The 21,497-nt window shown below is 48.1% G+C and overlaps 2 protein-coding genes across 5 annotated transcripts in view; both read left to right on the forward strand.

The window, feature by feature from the left end:
- The window catches only part of ICE1 (interactor of little elongation complex ELL subunit 1), a 49,480-nt gene extending 38,364 nt beyond the window's left edge, over nt 1-11,116 (forward strand). For all 3 annotated transcript variants that reach the window (XM_064169693.1, XM_064169691.1, XM_064169692.1), the window contains 6 exons: nt 1,877-2,045; nt 4,307-4,467; nt 5,297-5,487; nt 7,105-7,211; nt 9,466-9,564; nt 10,209-11,116. In XM_064169693.1, coding sequence (XP_064025763.1) covers nt 1,877-2,045; nt 4,307-4,467; nt 5,297-5,487; nt 7,105-7,211; nt 9,466-9,564; nt 10,209-10,390 — 909 coding nt within the window. In that variant the 3' untranslated portion in view covers nt 10,391-11,116. The remainder of the gene's footprint in view (nt 1-1,876; nt 2,046-4,306; nt 4,468-5,296; nt 5,488-7,104; nt 7,212-9,465; nt 9,565-10,208) is intronic.
- A 1,517-nt stretch (nt 11,117-12,633) lies between these two features.
- On the forward strand, nt 12,634-20,750 carry LSM5 (LSM5 homolog, U6 small nuclear RNA and mRNA degradation associated). Of its 2 annotated transcripts, none has more exons than XM_064169806.1 (5): nt 12,634-12,750; nt 14,609-14,704; nt 14,917-14,944; nt 16,822-16,894; nt 20,472-20,750. In XM_064169806.1, exons 1-5 carry the CDS (start codon nt 12,705-12,707, stop codon nt 20,502-20,504), a joined length of 276 nt encoding a protein of 91 aa, XP_064025876.1. In that variant the 5' UTR covers nt 12,634-12,704; the 3' UTR covers nt 20,505-20,750. The 2 variants fall into 2 exon arrangements, with proteins under 2 accessions (XP_064025876.1, XP_064025877.1); XM_064169807.1 differs by lacking the exon at nt 12,634-12,750 and adding an exon at nt 12,975-13,078.
- The last annotated feature ends 747 nt before the right edge of the window (nt 20,751-21,497 follow it).

Below are 21,497 nucleotides of genomic sequence, written 5' to 3' on the forward strand. Positions count from 1 at the left end.
CCCCTCAATTCAAGAGAGATGTTGAGGTGCTGGAAGGTGTCCAGAGAAGGGCAACAAAGCTGGTGAGGGGCCTGGAGCACAAATCCTATGAGGAGAGGCTGAGGGAGCTGGGGGTGTGCAGCCTGGAGAAGAGGAGGCTCAGGGGTGATCTTATTACTGTCTACAACTACCTGAAGGGACATTGTAGCCAGGTGGGGGGTGGCCTCTTCTCCCAGGTAACCAGCAATACAACAAGGGGACACAGTCTCAAGTTGTGCCAGGGTAGGTATAGGCTGGATATTAGGAAGAAGTTCTTCACAGAGAGAGTGATTTCCCATTGGAATGGGCTGCCCAGGGAGGTGGTGGAGGCACCGTCCCTGGGGGTCTTCAAGAAAAGACTGGATGAGGCACTTAGTGCCATGGTCTAGTTGATTGGATAGGGCTGGGTGCTAGGTTGGACTGGATGATCTTGGAGGTCTCTTCCAACCTGGTTGATTCTATGGTTCTATGGGGGGAAGAGAGAGAGACATGTGTGTGACCCAGGGATGTTCTTCTGATGGAGGTGCTCTCTTTGGCAGGCATTGCTCATATCTTTTTATACAGTTTTTTAGAGCAGTGTCCCAGTGCAGCTCCCCAGGGAATCTTCCTGTGTATTCCTGCATCCACAGGGGTTTGGTGACACCAGGGAGGGCCTCTGCCTTCTCCCTGCACCACTTAACCTGTCCATACCCCAAATACACATAAGCCTTTTCTCTACGGGGTAGCTGATGTGAGCCATGCACATCCTGGATGTTCAAGCCAGGCTGAGGTCTGGGAAGTCCAACAAAGGCACTGCATCTCTGAGCTTTTGGCCAGGAGCCTGGGCTGAGCCTGGCTGCCACTTGCTGGATGCCACAGGCATCAGAAGAAGAGGTGGGGAAGAAGCCTGATACAAGCCAATCTAATCCAATCCAATCTGTTTATTGCATTCCAAACATGTGTTTTTATGCCTTCCATCAGAAGGCTACAAATTGTACTAAACTACAATTGGTTACATGTACTTGTGTTAGAAATGACATACTAATTGGCATAGACATTCATCACATTCTCTCAGCAGCACCTGCATTGTGTCTGAGCAATCCAAGTCAGCAGAGATAGGTGAAAAGCACAGGCTCCAGCCTTACATTGGTTTATATTGGCTGAGGGAGCTGGGATTGGTTAGCCTGGAGAAGAGGAGGCTCAGGGGAGACCTTATTGCTGTCTACAACTACCTGAGGGGAGGTTGTGGCCAGGAGGAGGTTGCTCTCTTCTCTCAGGTGGCCAGCACCAGAACAAGAGGACACAGCCTCAGGCTATGCCAGGGGAAATTTAGGCTGGAGGTGAGGAGAAAGTTCTTCACTGAGAGAGTCATTGGACACTGGAATGGGCTGCCCGGGGAGGTGGTGGAGTCGCCGTCCCTGGAGCTGTTCAAGGCAGGACTGGACGTGGCACTTGGTGCCATGGTCTGGCCTTGAGCTCTGTGGTAAAGGGTTGGACTTGATGATCTGTGAGGTCTCTTCCAACCTTGGTGATACTGGGATATTTGTTACACCACTCTCTAACGTCATTCCAACCTTCCACTTTAGCTCAACTCAGCACTTACTGAGCTCATGCTTGTCCATGGCTCATGTTCCAGTGTGCCATATTCAGACAATTCTATAGAATCACTCCATTTAGTATTACTATTCCCAACACCTGGCAAGTCCACAAAGGTGCTGTGTCTCTGTTGATTTGCATCCCTCAGCATTCAGCCAGGCACCTCGGCTGAGCCCGGGAGGGTAACAAAGGCAATCTTTATCTCTGTTGATGAACAAGGGCGAGGTGATTTAGACTCTCACACATCTTATATGAGTCTAACAATCTATTTTGTGCCTTACAGCATTTAGCAGAGTCCTTGCTGCATGGTATTCTGAATAAACTCAAGGCTCAGAAGAATGCCACAAATTACAACATCAATCAGGCTCTGTGCCGAGTCTACACAGGAGTCTGTCGGCAGCTGGGAGACTTGGAGCGAGCTCGGCTTCTCTGCTACAGCCTCCTTAAAGAAGGTACAGTGGGGCTTAGGGGGAGCTTAGGGAGTGACTGGCTGGAGAGCAGCCCTAAGGAGAGGGATTTGGGGGTGCTGTGGATGAGAAGCTCAACGTGAGCCAGCAGTGCGCACTTGCAGCCCAGAAAGTCAAGCAGAGCCTGCAGCAGGAGAAGTGTGGCCAGCAGGGCCAGGGAGGTGATTCTCCCTCTCTACTCCACTCTGCTGAGACCCCACATGGAGTACTGCATCCAGTTCTGGAGCCCCCATTGCAAGAAGGATGTGGAGATGCTGGAGTGTGTCCAGAGCAGGGCCAGGAGGATGCTCAGAGGGCTGCAGCAGCTCTGCTGTGAGCACAGACTGAAAGAGTTGGGGCTGTGCAGGCTGGAGCAGAGGAGGCTCCCAGGTGACCTTCTTGTGGCCTTCCAGGATCTGAAAGGGGCTACAAAAAAACTGGGGAGGGACTTTTCAGGCTGTCAGGGAGTGACAGGACTGGGGGGAATGGAGCAGAGCTGGAGGTGGGGATGTTCAGCCTGGAGGTGAGGAGGAAGTTGCTGAGCATGAGAGTGGTGAGAGGCTGGAATGGGTTGCCCAGGGAGGTGGTTGAGGCCCCATGGCTGGAGGTGTTTCAGGCCAGGCTGGCTGAGGCTGTGTGCAGCCTGCTCTAGGGTAGGGTGTCCCTGTGCATGGCAGAGGAGATGGAACTGGCTGATCCTTGTGGTCCCTTCCAACCCTGACTGATTCTATGAGTCTGTTAATAGTCTTAGTGGGCTCTTGTTTCATTTAGGATCCTCTGCTTTTATTTTTGCCTCACCATCTCTCAAATGAGGGAATTTTGGGCTTTTTGCTTATTATTGTTTTGTTATTTTAACTGACTCACAAAGGTGGTGTGGTTTAAAAACATATATTGGTTAAAAAGTGTGACTGGAGTTGAACAATACCTGGATCAAAACCAGCATATTTGTACAACATGTCCTTCTCAAAGTTATTGGGAGGAGAGGAGGCTTATTTCCCACTATCTGCCTTGGTTGAGAGGTCTTTGGTGTGTTTTTTCTTGTTTTCATTTTTTGGTCCCCATCTCATAGGTGTGAGCTATGGTACCAGCTGCACATTGCCAAACCAATATTTATAGTCAGACTTGCATCATCTGTTCTCTTGTCTTGTCCATGCTTTTTGTTCTCGATGGGTATTCTGCCTCAAATGACTGTAACCTAAGATGGCAAAAGAGAAGTAACATTTTCCTTTTGCCCTTTCTCCATTAGCTTCCTTGGTTTAGTTTTGGGTTTTTTTCTCCCTTTGTTGTCCCTTTTACATCACAAAGTGAGTCTCTTTAAGTGTTGCAAGTACATGGGCAGACAGTTGAAGTCACAGCATGTAGATAATTCTGGTTTAGCGACGGTCCTGGATCTGACCAATATAAAGTTCAGTTTCATGTGACAAGGGGCTTCAGAGTAGAGTAAGTTCAGTCAAGACATTCCATGGAACTCTTCCAAGAGTTTACCATCAGTGAATCCATTAAAGCTTCTTGAGTTGCTGTATCTTCATGTGCTCTCTAGTTCACAGGATCACAGGATGTGAGGGGTTGGAAGGGACCCAAAGAGATCATCAAGTCCAAGCCCCCTGCCAGAGCAGGACAATCCTATCTAACACAGATTACAGAGGAACACATCCAGACAGGCCTGGGAAGGCTCCAGAGAAGGAGACTCCACAACCTCCCTGAGGAGCCTGTTCCAGATCTTGATGATCTCCTTGGGTCCCTTCCAACCCCTGACGTCCTTTGAGCCTGTGATCCTGTGAATTCTTTGCTATCTTTCCTAGTCCTGGGGTTGTTTAGCCTGCAGAAGAGGAGGCTCAGGGGTGACCTCATTGCTGTCTACAACTACCTGAAGGGACATTGTAGCCAGGTGGGGTTAGGCTCTTCTGCCAGGCAACCAGCAACAGAAGGGGACACAGTCTCAAGTTGTGGCAGGGCAGGTCTAGGCTGGATGTTAGGAGGAAGTTGTTGGCAGAGAGAGTGATTGGCATTGGAATGGGCTGCCCAGGGAGGTGGTGGAGTCGCTGTCCCTGGAGGTGTTGAAGCAAAGCCTGGCTGAGGCACTTAGTGCCATGGTCTGGTTGGTTGTCTAGAGCTGGGTGCTAGGTTGGCCTGGATGATCTTGGAGGTCTCTTCCAACCTGGTCGATTCTATGGTAGTCCTCTTGCTGAAAGTGTACAAGCTTCTAATGCCTGAGGATGTATTTTTGTTTGGTTTTGAAAAGCATTTTGTTCTTTTCCCCCCCTTAGGCTTCCCAGACTCAGATAAATTGACATTATTTATCACAAACGTGTGGCCTGACATATTCGTCTTCCAAGGTGCAATTAACGAAGCTATGCAATTAGTTGCCAGGCAGAATGCAAGTGATGATGTGCTGCCCTGTTTGGGTGCTTACCTCAACTGGGAACAGGTAAGGTCTGCTTTTGTTTTCAGTGTCAGCTTTTGTCTGCATTGAGTGCTTTGGCTGAATCCAATCAAGCAGTTTTACTTCTGTTGGAAGGTATGAAGATACCCTTTGAATTTCCCCTGGGTGGGTACAACTGATGCTGCTTCAGACCTTTTTCCCTGTGTTTGTCTAGACCCTGCACTTTCCTTGTTTGCTCTCTTAAACTCTAATCCCTCTACTGGACATTAAAACGTTATTGTTAAGATTGGACCTGGCACTTGGTGCCATGGTCTGGCCTTGAGCTCTGTGGTAAAGGGTTAGACTTGATGATCTGTGAGGTCTCTTCCAAGCCTGATGATACTGTGATGCTGTGATACCTGGAGTCTTCTTGGACTATGGAATTAGTCTTTCTGTAGGACTGTGACACTGCTGTTCTTTGAGGCTTGTTTTCATAGAATCAGAGAATGGCTTAGGTTGGAAGAGACCTCAAAGCTCATCCACTTCCAACCCCTTGCCATAGGCAGGGACACCTCCCACTAGAACAGGTCACTCAAGGCCTCATCCAACCTGGCCTTGAACACCTCCAGGGAGGTTGTGGAGCACAGAAGCCTATGAGTGAATTAGAGACCACTCTTGTTTTCCTTTCACAGCCTGTGATCGAGGAGTTCTCACCAAAACATCCTATCTAGCTTCAAACTAGCACAATACTCCTTCTCTTTGCTTTAAGTCAAACCCAAAGCTGAATTTATGGTGTAAAATGCTGGGGTCAGTCAGAATCAAATAACCTGCAAACAGTTTGGTTCTGAGCTGGTAACTTCTCGTGCATTAAGATAATCACCTTCTAAAATTGCAGAGTTCCTCTTTAGATGCTGCCACTATGGTCTCAAACCTGCTTTTAGAAATGCAGTCCTGTGCAAAAGTAGAACTTCAGCTGAGCGAGCAGTACGGAGAAGATCTGAGCGAAGATGCTTGGCAGTACATATTTGCTGTTGACCTACTCTGCTCTCACCTGAAGTGGGACTGGACACATGACAATGTTATAAGGTATTGTTACAAGCACTAGCTGGGTGCTAGGTTGGGCTGGATGATCTTGGAGGTCTCTTCCAACTTGGTTGATTCTATTCTAATTAATGTCTTAAATTTCCTTTGAACCTTATAATACAGTGCTTGGACTGCTGCTGTTCTTAGCTTGGTTTGAAAGACTTCATTTTGATCCCTACCCTGATCTGACAGCCACTACTTTGTATTTCAAGGCTGCATAACCTAATATAGTCTCCAACATGTACGTTATATATATACTCAACAATCACTGAGTATAAAGTAAATGCAAATAACTTAAAATCATATTTTTTATACAAGTTCCATACTTTGAAATAGTAAATAAGTTATTTTTAGTGAATTACTTGGAAAAATGAGTACAGTTTGGATTTGGCAAAAGGTGTATTCTTTTAGCTAAAGCCATGCAGAGTTGATGGTGTGGAGCTGTGCTGGTAAGAGGTAATTAGGTATCTTAGCATCATTTAAAGCATGTAAAAAGTCTTCTCTTAGGTCTTTTCATCAGATCCTACTTGGAACTTAGAACCTATCATTTTTCAGCCATATAACATCTCAGCATGATATCTGAAGGCAAAGTGGTTTCATATACAGTTACTGTGTGAGTGGAGTTAAGTTCTTGCACAGCCAAGTGAAGGAACAGAAACTGAACAGGAATACTGTTCTGACCAGGAATGATTCCTCCACAAAGTTAGCTTTGATTGTTTGGGTTTAAAACCTTTTTTACATCACTTACATTTGTGGGTGCTTGAAATATGGGGAGTTTCCCTAGAATGTCACAGGCTCACAGGATGTTAGGGGTTGGAAGGGGCCCAAGAAGATCATTGAGTCCAGCCTCCCCTGCCAGAGCAGGACAATCCTATCTAACACAGATCACAGAGGAACACATCCAGACAGGGCTGGAAAGGCTTCACAGAAGGAGACTCCACAGCCTCTCTGGGCAGCCTGTGCCAGTGCTCTGGGACCCTTCCAGTCAAGAACTTCCCCCTTGTGTTGAGGCAGAACCTCTTTAGCTGCAGCTTACACCCATTGCTGCTTGTCCTATCCCAGGCAGCAGTGAGCAGAGCCTGTCCCCCCACTCCTGGCAGCCCTCAGATACTTGTAAACATTGATCAAATCCCCTCTCAGTCTTCTCTTCTCCAGACTAAGCAGCCCCAGGTCCCTCAGCCTCTCCTCATCAGCCATGCCCTCCAGTCCTCTCATCATCCTCCTAGCCCTCTGCTGGACTCTCTCCAGCAGATCCCTGCCCCTCTTCAACTGGGGAGCCCAAAACTGAACACAGTATTCAAGATGAGGTCTCAGCAGGGCAGAGTAGAGGGGGAGGAGAACATCCCTTGATCTACTGGACACACTCTTTTTAGTACAGCCCAGGATGCCATTGGCCTTCTTGGCCCCCAGGGCACATTGCTGTGCCATGGGTAACTTGTTAGCCACCAGCATCCCCAGATTCCTCTCCACAGGGCTGCTCTTCAGTCCTGAATTAAAGGTGCAGGTGGAGTGATGGAAATAGATGGCAAACAGGGAAACAATTAGCATTTGTTACTGTGTGAGTCTTGTACCATCCCTTTCTGCAGCAATCAGATTTTCACATCCATTTGTCTTTCACAGCAAAGTGCTTTGGCCTTCTATGGATCAATGGATAAAGAAGAGAAAGGCACATGAAAGTTCTCAGTCCATTCCTGATAGTGTTATAGCATTGATACTCAGGCTGATAGGTAAGTAGGCTAAACTCTGGGCTGAACTTTTGTTGTAAGTATGTCAATGGAAATGTCAGCCTGCCTGGAAAAGTGAAGTATTTCTACCTTTTTGGATTTCTTTTTTCTTTCCTTAAACATTTTCACCTTCAATACCAAACTTATAGAATCCTAAGCAGGCGTTTGCTGGTTGTCAGCCTGTAGAAAGTGTGTATGAAAGTTTGGAGAGATGTTAGTCTCCTTTCACAGTAACCAATGTCAGCCTGCTTTATGCATTTCAAATCAAATCATCTGTAGCACATATGCCAGGTGCTTTATAGCCAAGGGTCTAAATTAAGGTTTTATATGCTGCATCACAGGCTCACAGGATGTTAGGGGTTGGAAGGGACCCAAAGAGGTCACCAAATCCAACTGCCCTGCCAGAGCAGGACCATACAATGTAGCTCAGATCACAGAGGAACACATCCAGACAGGCCTGGAAAGGCTCCAGAGAAGGAGACTCCACAACCTCTCTGGGCAGCCTGTGCCAGTGCTGTGAGACCCTTATGGTAAAGAAGTTCCCCCTTGTGTTGAGGTGCAACCTCCTGTGCTGCAGCTTCCATCTATTGCTCCTTGTCCTACCCCAGGGAGCAGTGAGCAGAGCCTGTCTCCCATTGCCCCACTCCTGACTTCCAGGCCTCAGATATTTATAAACATTTATTAAGTCCCTTCTCAGTCTTCTCCAGACTAAGCAGCTCCAAATGCCTCAGCCTCTGCTCATCAGGCAGTGCTCCACTCCCCTCACCATCCTCGTAGCCCTCTGCTGGACTCTCTCCAGCAGATCCCTGTCCCCCTTCAACTGGGGAGCTCAAAATTGAACACAGTATTCAGGGTGAGGTCTCAGCAGGGCAGAGTAGAGGGGGAGGAGAACCTCCCTTGATCTGCTGGACACACTCTGCCTAATACACCCCAGGATGCCATTGGCCTTCTTGGCCACAAGGGCACACTGCTGTGCCATGGATGTTCTCCACCAGCACTCCCAGGTCCCTCTCCACAGGGCTGCTCTCCAGCAGTCACGTCCCAGCATGGACTGCTGTAATTTATGATTCCTCCCCAGGCACAGGACTCTGCACTTGTCCTTGTTGAACTCATCTAGTTCCTCTGTGCCCAGCTCTGTCTGCGCAAGTCTTACTGGATAACTGCACAGCCTTCAGCTGTATCAGCCAAGCCTTCCAGCTTGATGTCATCAGCAGACTTGCTGAGCAGACCCTGTCTGTCTGTGCCCTCATCAGTGTCATTGATAAATACTACATCTTCCTGCAACTTCTAAGTTAAAAGTAATTTGTTTGGGATCTAGATGGCATTCAAGGCAGAGAGTTAAAATTTGGCTTTCAATAGCTGGTTTCAGTATGTAGCTTACGTAGTATTATTTATTAAACAGAAATTTCACACTTAAAACATGGAAATCTGCAGGAAGTTGATCAATCTGATGAAAACCACATTGAGGCCTTCAGTCACAAAAGGAACAGGAAGTGCACATGTTGCTGCCAAGACAAGGTGGTACCAAGAATGACTAAGTTTTGTGAATGAGATTTGCATTTGACATTTCAACAGACAGTCAGTAAGCCTAAACGTTAGGAAGTTGTCTCTCCAGATGTGTGATGGTTTGGGTGTTCCCTGCCTCCCCACACTGAAGTAAAATCACCCAGACTAGACTCAGTAGATCTGGGAAATGGAAGAATGAAGCTTTCTATTTACAGCTTAGCACAATATACAAGGAGAGAGATACAATCTATACAGCTACAGACAGAAATAGACAAGTTGAAAAGTAATACAGACACACAACAGCCCTCCCAGAAACCTGAGTCCCCAGGAGGGGCTCCCAACCACCTTTCCACCTTCTCCCACCCCTCTACCTTACCCCAGACTTTGCCTTATGCTCAAGGTGAGTTTGGAGTCAGCCAGGAGGGTTAGGAAGCAGAAGAATTAGTCACACAGACAGCAGGTTAGGTTAGAGAGAAGTTCATGCAGCCCCAGAGACAGAAAGAGACTCAAGTCCTTTATCTGTGCTTATGTTCTTCTTCTTGTGCAAGCTTATGAGTGCAGCAGCCATCACCATTCTTTCCTTTTCACAGCCTCTAATCCAGTTCTCCTCACCAGAATATCCCAGCTAGGCTCAAACTAGCACAAGATGTCAGATACATAGAATCATAGAATGGTTTAGGTTGGGAGGGACCTCAGAGATCATCCAGTTCCAACCCTCTGCCTCAGCATAGTATCCTTGGTTATCTTTCAGGTCGATTGAGCCACATAGGTGTAAAGGAAGGCTGTCTTGCTGCAGTGAAGAATATTAGCTCTGTGATTGGACTGTTTGTGCAGCACGCACAGGAGGAAGGTAAGATCTGTTTAAAGGGACTGTGATGCAAGGTCTACAATGTGAAGTTTTGCCAGTGTACAGAGCATGCATACAAATGAGGGCAGGTGTGCCAAAGCAGCCTGCTTAGAATCATAGAATCAACCAGGTTGGAAGAGACCTCCAACATCATCCAGGCCAACCTAGCACCCAGCCCTAGCCAGTCAGCTACACCATGGCACTAAGTACCTCATCCAGTCTTCTCTTGAACACCTCCACCACCTCCCTGGGAGCCCAAAACAGTCTCATCAGGGCAGAGTAGAGGGGGAGTAGAACCTGCCTTGATCTGCTGGACACACTCCTCCTAATACAGCCCAGGATCCCATTGGCCTTCTTGGCCACAAGGCACATTGCTATGCCATGGGTAACTTGTTAGCCATGGAGATGTGCTTTAGTGGCAGAGGTGCTGAGGAGAAAGGGTCATAGGATCACAGGATGTTAGGGGTTGGAAGGGACCCAAAGAGATCATCCAGTCCACCCCCCCTGCCAGAGCAGGACAACACTATCTGACTCGCCACAAATTCAACCTTGCATATAGGCAGTGATTCATCTCTGCCTCCAGGTTGCTTAGGGGTGGGATTGCATGGCAGAGTTTCTGTAAGCTGATTTGTGTTCACTTTTTGCAGGTGTTCCCTGGGGTGTGCAGTTGGCAGCTGTGTATTCACTCTGTGACTTGGCTTCGAGCAATCCAGGAGGTAGTGCTGAGGCCATCCGTGCTTGGAAAGCTACAGTCCCTAACGCCGTCCCTGTGGCTGTCACAAATGGCATAGCTGAAATCACTTCTGTGTGTAAGATGGAGCTGAATTGAAATCCAGGGCAGTGGTCTGATGTAGAAGGAGAAGTGCCTTATTTTCCTGAGCAGTCATCAGCTGCAGTTATCAAGGGGACACACCACATGGTGGTCCTTTACTTTTTTTAGCATACTGATGACTCACAAGAAGCTCAACTTTCCTATTGGAGGGAAGACATTAAAAAAGAAACCCCAAACACAGATGAAAAATGAGCTTGCTTTTCATGATAACTCATCACTGAGCTGTGTCAAACAGCACATACTGGCTCCTGAGATGGTTTCTGGTTTGATGGCAGTGAAATTTAGTAATAGATTCATTATTTGACTTCCATGGGTTTGGTGCATGAGCTGTTTGACACAGCAGAAGATGGAGCCTGACTGAAAACCTGGCTCTGTTGTTTTGTACTCTATTTATAAAGTAACTCTCTAGATAGCAGAACCTTGCCCAGATTCTGCTTCATTTTGCTCCAGTAGTCTCATGACCTTAATTTAAACCACTTGTGTATGACAGGTAGGAATTGGCTTCTGGTGTAACAATCTTGTATAGAGTTACCAGAGATGGCAAATCTCTGAACTTGTATATAGGCTATATCCTGATAATGTGTCTCACATTTGATATTGTTCCACTTGGGGAATTTTGTCTATGTAAATAGAAGGTCAGTTCCAAAATGTTCACCTTTCTAATGATTGCTTCACTACACTCTTGTGGTTTTATATCTTTCATAATAAAAGAAGCAAACACTGTTGGTTCTTGTCTTTCTTTGACACAGAATTAACTCTTGTGTCTGCCTTACGTAAGTATTACTTTGGGAGCAGGAAGAAATGACTTGTGGAGAAGGAGGCCTCGCAACAGGCAAAGTGTTATTGGGTAAGGCATGTTTAATCTGTGTTCAAGGAGCTGAAATTGGGAACAGAGGAACTTAGAAGTGGAAGAGTTCAGATGATACCCGCCTGAACGTGAGCCAGCAGTGTGCCCAGGTGGCCAAGAGAGCCAGTGGCATCCTGGCCTGCATCAGGAATGGTGTGGCCAGCAGGAGCAGGGAGGTCATTCTGCCCCTGGACTCTGCACTGGTTAGACCACACCTTGAGTGCTGTGTCCAGTTCTGGTCCCCCCAGTTTAGGAGGGACATTGAGATGCTTGAGCGTGTCCAGAGAAGGGCGACGAGGCTGGGGAGAGGCCTTGAGCACAGCCCTACGAGGAGAGGCTGAGGGAGCTGGGATTGGTTAGCCTGGAGAAGAGGAGGCTCAGGGCAGACCTTATTGCTGTCTACAACTACCTGAGGGGAGGTTGTGGCCAGGGGGAGGTTGCTCTCTTCTCTCAGGTGGCCAGCACCAGAACAAGAGGACACAGCCTCAAGCTGTGCCAGGGGAAATTTAGGCTGGAGGTGAGGAGAAAGTTCTTCCCTGAGAGAGTCACTGGACACTGGAATGGGCTGCCCGGGGAGGTGGTGGAGTCGCCGTCCCTGGAGCTGTTCAAGGCAGGACTGGACGTGGCACTTGGTGCCATGGTCTAGCCTTGAGCTCTGTGGTAAAGGGTTGGACTTGATGATCTGTGAGGTCTCTTCCAACCTTCATGATACTGTGATACTGTGATACTGTGATACCCAAAATGCCAATCTCTTCATAGAATCACAGAACCAACCAGGTTGGAAGAGACCTCCAAGATCATCCAGGCCAACCTAGCACCCAGCCCTAGACAATCAACCAGACCATGGCACTAAGTGCCTCATCCAGGCTTTTCTTGAACACCTCCAGGGATGGTGACTCCACCACCTCCCTGGGCAGCCCATTCCAATGCCAATCACTCTCTGCTAACAACTTCCTCCTTACATCCAGCCTAGACCTCCCCTGCCACAACTTGAGACTGTGTCCCATTCAGGTGCTGGTTGCCTGGCAGAAGAGATCAACCCCACCTGGCCACAATGTCCCTTCAGGCAGCTGCAGACAGCAATGAGGTCTGCCCTGAGCCTCCTCTTCTGCAGGCTGCACACCCCCAGCTCCCTCAGCCTCTCCTCATAGGGTTTGTGTTCCAGGCCTTTCTTGTGGAGCCTCTCATTCAGGGATCAACTTGCTGAGTTCTGGAGAGCAAAAAATGGTTAAGCGCTGGAGAGCAGCGACAGCTCTGCCACCCGCTCGCCAGCTCTGCCGTCCGCTCGATAGCTCTGCCATCCGCTCGATAGCTCTGCCACCCGCTCGCCAGCTCTGCCACCCGCTCGACAGCTCTGCCACCCGCTCGATAGCTCTGCCATCCGCTCGCCAGGTCTGCGCGGCCCCGCGGGCGGCCCTTCACCTCCGCGGGCGGCCGTAGCGATTGCTTCGGTCTGGCTCCAGCATGGCGGCCAACTCGACTACCAACCCCTCGCAGCTGCTGCCGCTCGGTGAGCGCCGCCGCCGCCGCTCTGCCCTGCGCGGGGGCTGCGGGCCGAGGCTGGGCCGGTGAAGGCTCGGTCTGGGGCGGCTCGGTCTGTGGGCAGCGGGCGGGCTGGCAGCAGAGAGACCTTTGCGGGCACCCGTGGGCGGCCCGAGCGCGGCGCTGGGCGGGAAGCTCGAAGGGAGCGGGCGGCGGCGGGCGGCGGCGGCGGGCGGCGGCGGGCGGCGGCGGGCGGCTCACCCCCAGGGAGGGCTGCCCCAGCCGGGCCAGGGCTGTGCTGATTGGAGGTGGCGGCCGGCGTAGAGAGGGCCCGGTTGCGGCTGCGGTTCCCGCCGGTATGAGCTGGCCAAGGAGAAGGTCTCAAGCGTTGGGGACTGAGGGGCCGGGGGCCGGCAGGAGCTGGGCGTCCCTCCTGGCTCTTCAGTTCGGCGTCTGCCGGAGCCCTTGTGGGCTCCCCTTGCTGAGGAGCTGCTGCCGGCGGTTCCGTGCAGCAGCTGCCCGTGGCAGGGAGGACGCGCCGGGATGCGCCGGTCTCCGGAGCGAGCAGGCACCGGGCGGGCGGCTGTGGGCCGCGGTTTGGGTGCGGGGCAGAGGCGGCTGCGGCCGAGCGCTCGGCGCGCAGCGGTGGCAGGGGAGCGAAGCGCAGGGCAGTGCCAGTGAGGGGCTCTCCGGGAGGGGAAGGCGTTTCTGCAGCGTTCCAGCCTCTTCCCTCAGAGACTTCTTACCCGCTAGCAGCGCTAAAGTGTGCTGCGATGGTTTGGGTGTTTCCCCCCCCCCCCGGTTAAGAAAATCACCCAGACTAGGCTCAGCGGCTGGAAATTGAAGAGTGAAGCTTTATAGTCACAGCTTAGCACAATATGCAAGCAGGTAGTTACAGTAGCTACAACTACAGACAGAAATGGACAAGTTAAAAAGTAATGCAGGAAGGCAACATCCCTCCCAGGAACCTGAGCCCCCAGGAGGGGCTCCCAACCACCCTTCCACCTTCTCCCCACCCCTCTCAACCTTACCCCAGACTTTGCCTTACGTTCAAGGTGAGTTTGGAGAATCGGCCAGGGGGGTTAGGGAGCAGATGGATTAGTTAGCAAGTTGGAGAGAGAAGTGCATGCAGCCGGACAGCAGCTGTGTTGTCTGTATATATGTTCTTGTTCTTCTGCATCTCAGCCTGCCTGTGAGTGCAGCACACATCACCATGGCTTCCTTTTCACAGCTTATCCTCTGATTTGCCCAGGGAGGTGGTGGAATCATCATCCCTGGAGGTGTTGAAGCAAAGCCTGGATGAGGCACTTAGTGCCATGGTCTAGTTGATTGGACATGGCTGGGTGCTAGGTTGGACTGGATGAGCTTGGAGGTCTCTTCCAACCTGGCTGCTTCTATGATTCTATGAACATTATAATTCCCTGGAGGTGTTGAAGCAAAGCCTGGATGAGGCACTTAGTGCCATGGTCTGGTTGAGTAGGTAGGGCTGGGTGCTAGCTTGGCCTGGATGATCTTGGAGGTCTCTTCCAACCTGCTTGATTCTATGATTCTATGAACATTATAATTCCCTGGAGGTGTTGAAGCAAAGCCTGGATGAGGCACTTAGTGCCATGGTCTGGTTGACTGGATAGGGCTGGGTGCTAGGTTGGCCTGGATGAGCTTGGAGGTCTCTTCCAACCTGGTTGATTCTATGATAATTCTTCTCACTAAAGTATCCCAGCTAGGCTCAAACAAGGAAAGTTTGTTTAGTCTTTTCCTCTCCCCCTCTCTTGTTTCTGTGGGTTTCACCAGTGTCTGTGGCAGTTAGTGCTTCGCCATCCCACCACCAGGCTCTGTTCTGGAGAGCAATCTCATGCACATTTCGTGTTGTTTGTTTTTCTCTGCAGAACTGGTGGACAAATGCATAGGTTCACGCATCCATATCGTGATGAAGAGCGATAAAGAAATCGTTGGGACGCTTCTAGGATTTGATGACTTCGTCAGTATCTTTTGGTGGCAATTTTTAAGGCCATTCTCTTCAGCTCCCTTCATTTGTTGCTCTGGAGAGGTTTCAGTTCACTTTTGGGATTGCTTTGTGTCGCTGACAGTTGCACTTTTGTTTTGGAGGTAGAAGCACATGTGTGAAATGAGAGTGACTCTGAAACGTGGATTTTTAAATGCTGGGCCTTTATTTTCCTTCAATCTGAGTTTTCAGATATGGTGTTAGAAGATGTTACAGAATTGTGAGTATTGTCTCTGTCTCTTGCTGATGTTTAATGTTTGGTTTTTTTTAAGGAAGAATATTGTGAAAGATCTGTAAGGAAAGTGGCTTTACACTTCTGGAATACTTGCCTGATAATTAGTTTGCACTTTGGACTCAAACTACAGAAGGTGATGCCGTAGAGCAGCTCTTGCATGATTCATGCTCTTAATCGTGTTCCTCATCAGTGGCTTTAATTTTGCATGGGTTGTGCATTGAACTCTCCTGTGCCTTGCTTGCTTTGACATTTATTCAAGGTCTAGACAAAGATTTTAGGAGTTGACAGACTGAAGGCTAAGTGCAGGGTCACAACAACCCCAAGCAGCAATACAGGCTGGGGACAGAGTGGCTGCAGGGCAAGCAGGAGGAAAGGGACCTGAGGGTGCTGGTAGATAGTAGCTGAACATAAGCCAGCAGTGTAGCCAAGAGAGTCAATGGCATCCTGGCCTGCATCAGGAGCAGTGTGGCCAGCAGGACAAGGGAGGTTATTCTGCCCCTGTAGTCAGCACTGGTCAGGCCACACCTTGAGTACTGTGTCCAGTTCTGGGCTCCTCAATTCAAGAGAGATGTTGAGGTGCTGGAAGGTGTCCAGAGAAGGCCAGCAAGGATGGTAAGGGGCCTGGAGCACAGCCCTGTGAGGAGAGGCTGGGGGTGTGCAGCCTGGAAGAGGCTCAGGGGTGACCTCATTGCTGTCTGCAACTACCTGAAAGGAGGCTGTAGCCAGGTGGGGTTGGTCTCTTCTGCCAAACAACCAGCAACAGAAGAAGGGGACACAGTGTGAAGTTGTGCTGAGGGAGGTCTAGGCTGGATGTTAGGAGGAAGAGAGAGTGATTGGCATTGGAATGGGCTGCCCAGGGAGATGGTACAGTCACTGTGCCTGGAGGTGTTGAAGCAAAGCCTGGCTGAGGCACTTAGTGCCATGGTCTGGTTGATTAGACAGAGCTGGGTGCTAGGTTGTCCTGGATAAGCTTGGAGTTCTCTTCCAACCTGGTTGATTCTATGCTCCTATGATACTGTTCATTAATTTGTCACAGCACGTTGCTATTTGAAACCTGGTTTGGGTATTGGTGGATTTGAAGACATTGCCAAGATTTAGAGGCTCAGTCTCTGTCCTGAGCAGAAAAAGTACACTGGATCTTATCAGTTGCTCGTGGATTTTCCTTAGCCAGGTGATCATGCTGCAGTGTGGCATATTTATTTGTTAGTTCCAACAACTGTCATGTAAAGATTTATGTCATTTTGATAAACATTCCAAATGGACTCCTGAGGTGCAGTAAGAAGAGTGTGGCCAGCAGGTTAAGGGAGGCTCTCCTCCCCCTCTACTCTGCCTCAGCAAGGCCACGTTGGGAATACTGGAACAGTTATGGGCTTCCCAGTTCAGAGAGACAAGGAATTATTGGAGAGAGTCCAGTGGAGGCTGTAGAGATGCTGAGTGGCCTGGAGCATCTCTCTGAGGAGAAGAGGCTGAGAAACCTGGGGCTGCTTAGCCTGGAGAAGACTGAGAGGGAAGCTTCTCAATGCTCAGCAAGAGCTGAAGGGTGAGGGGCAAGAGGATGAAGCCAGTGACAGGACAAGGGGCAGTGGGCATGAAGTGGAACATGGTTAGTTGCAGCTAAAGATGGGGAGGGGCTTTTTTACTGTGGTAGTGCCCTGGAACAAGCTGCCCAGAGAGGTTGTGGGGTCTTCTCTAAAAAGATTCCAGACCCAGCTGGACACTGTGCTCCCAGGTGACCTGCTGCAGATGCCACTGTTTAACAGGGGGTTTGGATTAGATTTCCAGAGGTCACTTCCACCACTCTGATTCTGTGATCATTGTCCCTGTTCACATGTTCTTACTTATTCTTTCTAATGCTGCTTCAGTGAGATTACACCTGAGGGCAGAAGAATCACAAAGCTAGACCAGATTTTGCTAAATGGAAACAACATCACAATGGTAAGTTATGATTAAAAGGCTGCATCTCTTTATTTTCAGCAACTGAATGGGCTGCTTCAGGCTGAGCCTTCCTAATGCTTCTGTTACAGAAGACACTTTCAAGTAGATTCTGGGGCATATGAATGATGCTGGGAGAGTGATCTTACTGCCTTACTTGGTGTATGTTACAGATAAAAAAAGAGAAGATCCTGGCCTTGGTTTTGCTTCAGTGAGTGCTTCATTAGTCACGCTGCAGGCTGGTTCATGCTTCTAACTTGTGTTTCCCTGCATAAGTGTGTAGCTGGAATACATTTCCCCCATGACTGTGTGTATAAATGTGCTTGCAGCAGTTTGGGTGCTCAAAGGCTGGTCAAGTCGTTTGGTGATGGTGATACAGTGTGATGCCTGGATTGCTGTACCTTCCCAGGCCCTGAAGAAAAAGCTGTAGGTCTGCTCGTGGTGGTCATGGATTATGCCAAATCAGAAGCGTTGTGATTTGCAGTTTATCGTGGGTAGATAGTACTGAAACACTAAATATTGTGATTCTCCATCCCTAAGCCTAAATGCCACAAAACCAGACCCACAAGCAAGCATTTTGCTTGTCAGAACAGATGGCTACGAAGTCTGGACCTACTACCTAAGAGCATTCCTGGTTTTGTGGGAAGGGAAGACAAAGACCGCCTGGAGTCTGTTTGCTCTGTGTCAGCAAGGAATAATCTCCTTTTTGGTGTCTTATCTACCTTGTGCCTCCTCACTGTGTCTGTCCAAGTGCCATACAACCTCCAAGCCTTTTTCTTCTTTGTCTGCTGTTCTGCATCCTTAAGGGACAGTGCATGTCCTGACTTCTTCTATGCAATGAGATTCCTGCCATCCACTTAAGCTGGTGGTGCCCTGCCCTTGAGGCAGGAGCTGGCATTCTCAGAGTGCAGATTTTCAGCACGACATGGATATGCTTCTGTATGACATCTTGCATCTTTTCTGGGGACACATTTTCCCACATCAAGAAGACTGCTTCAGATTTTTTCTTCCTTAGGTCCCCAAACCAGTGAAGCACTTTGTCTTTAGAAGTCCTCTTCGTTTTTTTCCCTGATTTATGTTTTTAATTGTGTTTTGGGTTTTGTTCTTTTTTCCTGTTGTTCAGTTTTTTGTCTTTAGAAGTGCTCAGCTAATTATCAAGAATGTATCAGTAAAAGGAGTGGTTATCCTCCTTGTTTCTCCCTTATTTATGTTTTTCATTATTTTTATTTGTTTTGTTTTGTTTTGTTTGGTTGCTCTTTATTATTGTTTTTGTCTTTAGAACTACTCTTTGTTTTTAGAAGTGCTCAACTAAGAATGTATCAGTAAAAGGAGTGATGCTCACGGGATGTTAGGGGTTGGAAGGGACCCAAGGAGTCCAACCCCCCTGCCAGAGCAGGATAATCCTATCTAACACAGATCACAGAGGAACACATCCAGACAGGCCTTGAAAGTCTCCAGCAAAGGAGATTGTTCTTTTTTCTCTTGTTCAGTTTTTGTCTTTAGAAGTGCTCAAATTATTAAGAAGGTATCAGTAAAAGGAGTGGTTATCCTCTTTATTTTTCCCTTATTTATGTTTTTAGTTGGTTTTGGTTTGGTTCCCTTTTTTGTTCTTTATTCTCCAGTTCTTGTCTTTAGAAGTGCTCAGCTAATTATTAAGAATGTATCAACAAAAGGTGTAGTTATCCTCTTCATTTTTCCCTATTTATGTTTTTAATTGGTTTTTGTTTGTTTTCCTTTTTTGTTCTTTTTTCTCTTGTTCAGTTTTTATGTTTAGAAGTTCTCAGCTAATTATTAAGAAGGTATCAGTAAAAGGAGTAATTATCCTCTTTAATTTCCCCTGATTTATGTTTTTAATTGGTTTTGGTTTGGTTCCCTTTTTTGTTCTTTTTGCTCTTGTTCAGTTTTTATGTTTAGAAGTGCTCAGCTAATTATTAAGAAGGTATCAGTAAAAGGAGTAATTATCCTCTTTATTTTTCCCTTATTTATGTTTTTAATTTGATTTGGTTCCCTTTTTTGTTCTTTATTCTTCAGTTCTTGTCTTTAGAAGTGCTCAGCTAATTATTAAGAAGGTATCAGTAAAAGGAGTGGTTATCCTCTTCAATTTTTCCCCTATTGATGTTTTTAATTATTTTCATTTGTTTTGCTTTTCTTTTCTGTTCTTTATTGTTCAGTTTTTGTCTTTAAAACTGTTCTTTTGTCTTTAAAACTGAGTCTTTAGAAGTGCTCAGCTAATTAAGAATGTATCAGTAAAAGGAGTGGTGCTCACAGAATGTTAGGGGTTGGAAGGGACCCAAGGAGATCATCCAGTCCAACCCCCCTGCCAGAGCAGGACAATCCTATCTAACACAGAGCACAGAGGAGCACATCCAGACAGGCCTTGAAAGGCTCCAGAGAAGGAGATGATTCTTTTTTCTGTTGTCCAGTTTTTGTCTTCAGCAGTGCTCAGCTAATTATTCAGAAGGTATCAATAAAAGGAGTAGTTATCCTTCCCTTATGTTTTAATTATTTTTTGTTTTGTTTTCTTGGGTTTTGTTTTTTCTATGGTTCAGTTTTTTACTTTCTTCACAGGAAAATGCTATGCTGAGTGACTTTCTACTGTCTGTAAGGGCTCTTTATTAGTTTCTGGGCTCTGCTTAGCAATAGAAGTTGGAAAGAGGTAAACCAGGTTCTCAGTATAGTCATAGGCTGGGGAAGAATCAGCAACTGGAGAAATTCTTCATGAAAGGAGCCGTGGGTTTTGTGCTTTTAAGAGTGAGCTGTGGTGTTTCTAGACATAATATATTTCCTTGAAGTTATTAAACAAAGACAAACCCCAAAATATGCATTATGGAGGAACTTCGTTGTGTTTTGTTACACATTCTTTATATGTTTGAGATTCTTTTGGGCCTGTGCTAGTTAGACCACACCTTGAGTACTGTGTTCAGTTCTGGGCCCCCCAGTTTAGGAGGGACATTGAGATGCTTGAGCGTGTCCAGAGAAGGGCGACGAGGCTGGGGAGAGGCCTTGAGCACAGCCCTACGAGGAGAGGCTGAGGGAGCTGGGATTGGTTAGCCTGGAGAAGAGGAGGCTCAGGGGAGACCTTATTGCTGTCTACAACTACCTGAGGGGTGGTTGTGTCCAGGAGGAGATTGCTCTCTTCTCTTAGGTGGCCAGCACCAGAACAAGAGGACACAGCCTCAGGCTGTGCCAGGGGAGATTTAGGCTGGAGGTGAGGAGAAAGTTCTTCCCTGAGAGAGTCATTGGACACTGGAATGGGCTGCCCGGGGAGGTGGTGGAGTCGCCGTCCCTGGAGCTGTTCAAGGCAGGATTGGACGTGGCACTTGGTGCCATGGTCTGGCCTTGAGCTCTGTGGTAAAGGGTTGGACTTGATGATCTGTGAGGTCTCTTCCAACCCTGATGATACTGGGATACTGTGACTTCCTCTCTTGGGAGAGAAAGATTAGATTGAATCTAAAGCCACTCTTGTGGTCTACCACCAAGTCTCCATCTTCTGAAATGCTGTAACGCAGGAACTGTCACACGTGGGTTTGTGAAACTCAGATCTATGGCACTAACACAAAATTATCTTACTCTTTTATAGCTGGTTCCTGGAGGAGAAGGACCTGAAGTATAAATTCATACATCTGTCCTCTTTGAAGACATATGGATAAAGTATGAAGAGAGCTTTTGGCCTGTGGATGTGTTTTGGTTGTGGGTTGGTTTTCTTTGCACACTCTTGCAGTTGACATTGGAGAGAGGAGAAGGATTTCCTCTTCAGGAAAGGTGCATTGCTAATGATGCTGGTGACTTTGTGTTGAAATCCTGACTGTCTTGTAAAGACTCTGATCTGTACTGAATAAAAGATTTTCTTTTTTTTTTTTACTGTGTTCTGTTACCTAAGTGCTCAAGTGTTGGATGGAATGGAGAAAAAAAATCATCCAGTCCAACTTATCACCCAGCCCTATCCAATCAACTAGACCATGGCACTAAGTGCCATGAAACATGTGAGGGGATTTTCTCATCTTCTAGGCTGGAGAGCCAGGCAAGAATGAAAGTACAGCATTAAATGAGTGTGTCGAGGACAATGTTTTAATCCAGGTGGCATAGCCTCACCAGAGCAGAAGCACTACTGGACCTCACTGGCATAGAAGAATTAGAGTTGTCAAAACTGGTGGTAGCCTGTGCCGCAGTCATCATAGAATCAACCAGGTTGGAAGAGACCTCCAAGATCATCCAGCCCAACCTAGCACCCAGCCCTAGCCAGTCAACCAGACCCACCCTACAGCTACCTGAAGGGAGGCTGTAGCCATGTGGGGTTGGGCTCTTCTCCCAGGCACCCAGCAACAGAACAAGGGGACACAGTCTCAGCCTGTGCCAGGGGAGGTCTAGGATGGATGTTAGGAGGAAGCTGTTGGCTGAGAGAGTGATTGGCATTGGAATGGGCTGCCCAGGGAGGTGGTGGAGTCGCCGTGCCTGGAGGTGTTGAAGCAAAGCCTGGCTGGGGCACTTAGTGCCATGGTCTGGTTGACTGGACAGGGCTGGGTGCTAGGTTGGCCTGGATGATCTTGGAGGTCTCTTCCAACCTGCTTGATTCTATGATTCTATGCCAGATGTGAAAGTTACGTTC

This window comes from Pogoniulus pusillus, chromosome 32 (assembly GCF_015220805.1).
Source record: "Pogoniulus pusillus isolate bPogPus1 chromosome 32, bPogPus1.pri, whole genome shotgun sequence".
Classification (NCBI taxonomy): domain Eukaryota; kingdom Metazoa; phylum Chordata; class Aves; order Piciformes; family Lybiidae; genus Pogoniulus; species Pogoniulus pusillus.

Excerpts from the sequence above, each read along its gene's own strand:
- LSM5 (XM_064169806.1), top strand. The coding sequence starts at position 12,705 with ATGGCGGCCAACTCGACTACCAACCCCTCGCAGCTGCTGCCGCTCG. Across the intron at positions 12,751-14,608 it reads CTCGCAGCTGCTGCCGCTCG|AACTGGTGGACAAATGCATA; the intron begins GTGAGCGCCGCC and ends TTTTCTCTGCAG. Across the intron at positions 14,705-14,916 it reads AGGATTTGATGACTTCGTCA|ATATGGTGTTAGAAGATGTT; the intron begins GTATCTTTTGGT and ends CTGAGTTTTCAG.